Raw genomic sequence first — 4,215 nt, 5'->3', positions numbered from 1 at the left:
GGGGGGGGGGCGCCCTCCACATGCTCGGCGGCAAACCCAGAAATGGACCAGAAGTACTTCTTTCCGGTCCACTTCTTGGTCAGCCAGGGAGTGTGCTGGACCCCCCTCCACTCCCTTCTGGCTTGGCAATCGGCCACAGGGGGGACCCCAGGTGCCCCCCCTGCCCCAGGAGGCACCAGTTGCCAAGCTGGGGGAGGGGTGGGGTCGGAAGAGGGGGCAGTGCACTCTCCAGCTGACCTGGGAGTGGACCAGAAGCATTTCCGGGTCTGCTGCCGAGCGCACTGGGGGTGTCCCCCCATGCTTGTGGGACACGTGTCCCACCATCACAGCGTTGACGAGCTGCCTGCTACCTAGAGGCATGTAGAAAAAACATTTAAAGTTGTGTCCATGTCCAAATCTCCGAATCAATTCAGAGGGTTCTGATTTGATTCTATTCGGATTTGGAAATTTGGCCACCAAACTGAATCAGGGACCAAAGCTTCGCACAGCCCTACTGTGCAACTCCATGGGAGCAGTGCAGAGTGGGCCACTAGGAAGTTCTCTCAGCAGGCAGCAAGGCTGAATTCTAGAGAATTAAAAATTTTGGCTACAGGAGGATCCATGACTGCAGCCGTTGCTTATGCCTCTGGGTTTGATACAGCAATTTTCACTAAAAATAGGACCCTGTTGTGACCTTCTGACCAGGCTCCAGAACATGAACGATTGTGCCCCTGGCAGCAGGCAGGGGCATGGCAGTGGCAGGAGCGCATCAGTGGACAGCAGGAGCTCCCACAGATGCCACCAGAGCTGTCGGCGGCAGGGGTGGGGGGCCGGATGCAAGTGCCAACCAGGGGATGAACACCAGCCAGGAGTCAGCAACCACCCACAGATGCTGCTGGCTGTGTCAGCAGTGGCCAGCAGGGATCTGCCAGTGGTGTTGGCAGCGGGGTGGTGGCGAGCAGTGACCACCTGCAAGCGTCGCCAATACTGTCGGCAGTGCCTTTTTGTAGGGGGTGCACCGCCATGCTCAGGGGGTGCATGTGCACTCCCCTACACATCACCCCTGCTCCAGAAAGGGGTGGGGGCAACTCATTGCTCACAGAGACAACCAGGACAAGGGATTGTTTAAGGTTTGGTGCAACAGCAATTTGGATAAAGAAGGGCACCCCCCTGCTTACTACTATCAACTACAGATGGTAATGCTAATACCTCTCCTTTATTTGTTAGATTTTCAGTCTGCTGTCCTCAAAAGCAGCTCAGTGCAGCTTGAAGCACTGTGACCTCCGCAGACAGGGTACAGTTGCAGGCACTTAAAAAGTCTCCAGTATATTATTCCTGTACCTTAATGGGTTTGAAGGGTGGTGTATCCTAATACAAACTGAATGATCATCAAACCCAGTTAGCATTTGAGTGCAGAGATGCACAGTATAGATGCACAGGTAGGACAGGAAGGCAAGGCTTTCCCTTCCACAGATGTGGCATGCTTGATCACTCCAGCATAACTCCACGATAGTGTCATGGCAGCATTGTTTGCCCTTGTGCTGAACAGGAATATTTCCTATACAAAATAAAAGGGCATAGGCCCCCAATCCTGACTCCTTCTCCCTTGTCATCTACCCAAGTTGTTGTCTGGCAAATGTTTCTGCTGTAGCAACGTTCCACCATATAAGTGCCTACTAGGCAACTCCCCCACCTCAACTCCAAAAGTAGTCCTCCTGCCCGCTAGATGCTGAAATTAGAGGGTCAACTTTTTCAAAACCAGCTGCATATTTTGAATACTCTTTTGTCCCTCAAGTGACCTCAGGCTGGGTTTTTCTGGAGTAGTAAGCATTCCCAATTCTAGCTGAAGTCAACAGGAGATGTAGATATTCAGCACCTTGGAAGAGTCAGATCCCAGTAGGCACTAGTCAAAGAGAAACCAGTACCTCTAATGCTAAGAGCAGGCAGGTATTTTTGCCCCAAATATTCCAGCTTTCCCCCCTCCATCTCCTAGAAAAGCTAGAGTCCTAAAGGAAGTTGTAGCATTCAGTGTTTGATTTTAGCTAATCCCTCCCCCAAGAACAGCACAAGTTGTTTGTGGCTTTTTGAGAATTAAGGTGGGTTCAGCAAAAGCAACAGACACTGAAGACACACAGATGCGCTCCATTTCTAGATTTATTGTAACAGAGGACAGGCTGCATAAAGGCCTAAAAAAATTACACAACAGCAGAGGGCTCTCCATAATGGGTGAAGGTCAGAGTCTGAAGGAGACAGAAGCTTCAAACCACAGCACAAAAAACAGTCATCCCCAACCACGTGACAGACTAGCACCAACAGCTATTATTGCACAATCAGGGGCTTTGGGTGGGCAGCTTCAGGAGTTCCAGGGCAGAAGGAAAAGGCCATGCCATATGCATGAAGTCTGCAATTAAAGTGCAATCAATTTCTCCTAACCTGAGAAACAGGAAATCAGTCTTTACCTCATGAGCTGTTACTGCTTTTCTCCAGATCATGGTGGCAGTTGAGGGCAGACAGGCTAGTAGATCTTCAGGGAAGTTTGCTAGCAACAGGAATTTCAGAATCCAAAACTGCCTGCGATTAAAATGCTGTGTAAGAGGCAAAAAAAGGAAAAGGTGGCAGCAAAAGTCCCTTTGACTTGAGGGGAGGAAAAGAGAATACTTATGAAGAGGCGGCAGCAGCAGCATCAGGCGCATGCTTATCACTTTGCCTTCTGCAGTGAAGATCTCCATCCTGCCCCTGCTCCCCCTCAATGGAAACAGTTCCCAGTCATAAGGAACTGCTGGGCCTTAAAGCTCTCTCCTTTCAAACAGGTCCAGTTACTTGTTTAGTGGGTGGGAATTTTAGACAGGCAGCTGTGGCTCAAATCAACAGGCAGTCACAAGATCAAAACAGTTTCTGGGGTGTCTGGACACACAGCTGACACTGCCGTCTTTACCTGTGTAATGAGGGACGATAGAACCAGAACTCAATTATAAAGAATTGCACATACTGTAATGTTTCACTGAAAAGGGATCTTCAAGTTACTGTATCTTGACAGAGAAAGGATAGGGGCTCAACCATTAACAGCAAGTCTGGCTTCAAATTTGAGCGACTGAGAGAGAGAGAGAGAGAGAGAGAGAGAGAGAGAGAGAGAGAGAGATCATGAGGGTTCTACATTCATTGATCAAAGATTTCTCTAGTGACCAGCCCTTTTCAGAGCAGAACCTCAATTTCAGGGACATTTGCGGAAAGTGGTAGGAAGGGCAGCAATGAAGCAAACAAGAATGGAGAAGTGGTACCATCAGATTTAGACACCAGAATGTCCTGAGGAGCTGATCAGAAAAAACCCCACAAAACTACAACTGTATAGACTTGTGTCAGCACAAAGAGCAGAGTTGGGAAGGAAGGGGCCTAACTCCTGCTCTAGCTCGTTTTAAGTGAGTAACTGTTTTAAGAAACACTCTCAGGTGAGGGAGTGAGCACTCAGTGCTTGTGCTACTCAAACACTAATGATGTAAATGTTTGAAGAAATCCTGCCAAGATGCTGACTCCAAGTCTGAAAAACTTCCGCGTAGGGTCAGGAGCCAATTCACAATAGGATGCTTTTGAAGGGAAGAGAGGAAGCCAGCCTGAAGAGTGCAAGTGGCTTTGGTTACCCATGGCAAAGCTTCTACCCACTGCCTTGTCTACAAGATACATTCAATGACTGAGTTAAGTGCTGTGGTTGAAAGCCATCTGCTTGCCCCCCCTAAACGCCCTTCACTTTCTCCATCCTCTGGAACCAGAGGCCAGGGACTGCTGAGGGGCAGGCCAGCTGCTCTGCTGCATTTACTTGGTGACTTGGTAGATAGCATGAGCCAAGTAACCCACGTTGCCCGATGTGACCCCCGCCACGGAGATGCGGCCGTCTTTAGTCATGTAGATGGAGAACTCCTTAGTCAGTCGCTCCACCTGAAACACAAGCAATACATACAAGTTTACATCCAGGGCCAACCTGGCAGCATGGGGCTCCAGTCCCATCCAGTTTGCCTAAAATGCAAGTGTAAACCCTAGAGACTCAGACCAGAGCACAGCCTGCTTATGTGGCTCTTGACAGCTCACCAAAACTTGTTGAGAGGCCCTCCAGAGAAATAATTGCCCACTCCTGCTCTAGCTGAACTTTAATACCATAAGTTAAGAGAAGAGTATTACTGATCATTGCACTTTATGGTTATATTCCTTTGGATTCTTTGCTCAAGCAATGTGGGGAGAGGGAAA

The 4,215-nt window shown here is 49.1% G+C and overlaps 1 protein-coding gene across 1 annotated transcript in view; it reads right to left on the bottom strand.

Annotated features, from left to right (window-relative positions):
• Window positions 1-2,115: 2,115 nt before the first annotated feature.
• The window catches only part of GOT2 (glutamic-oxaloacetic transaminase 2), a 26,756-nt gene continuing 24,656 nt past the window's right edge, over window positions 2,116-4,215 (bottom strand). The window contains exon 11 of the mRNA XM_025199746.1: window positions 2,116-3,909. Within this exon, the coding sequence (XP_025055531.1) occupies window positions 3,787-3,909 (123 nt within the window). The 3' untranslated portion in view covers window positions 2,116-3,786. The remainder of the gene's footprint in view (window positions 3,910-4,215) is intronic.

This window comes from Alligator sinensis, unplaced genomic scaffold (assembly GCF_000455745.1).
Source record: "Alligator sinensis unplaced genomic scaffold, ASM45574v1 scaffold203_1, whole genome shotgun sequence".
Classification (NCBI taxonomy): domain Eukaryota; kingdom Metazoa; phylum Chordata; order Crocodylia; family Alligatoridae; genus Alligator; species Alligator sinensis.
The sequence above is the reverse complement of the archived record's forward strand: the minus strand, read 5'-3'. Positions and strand labels throughout refer to the sequence as shown.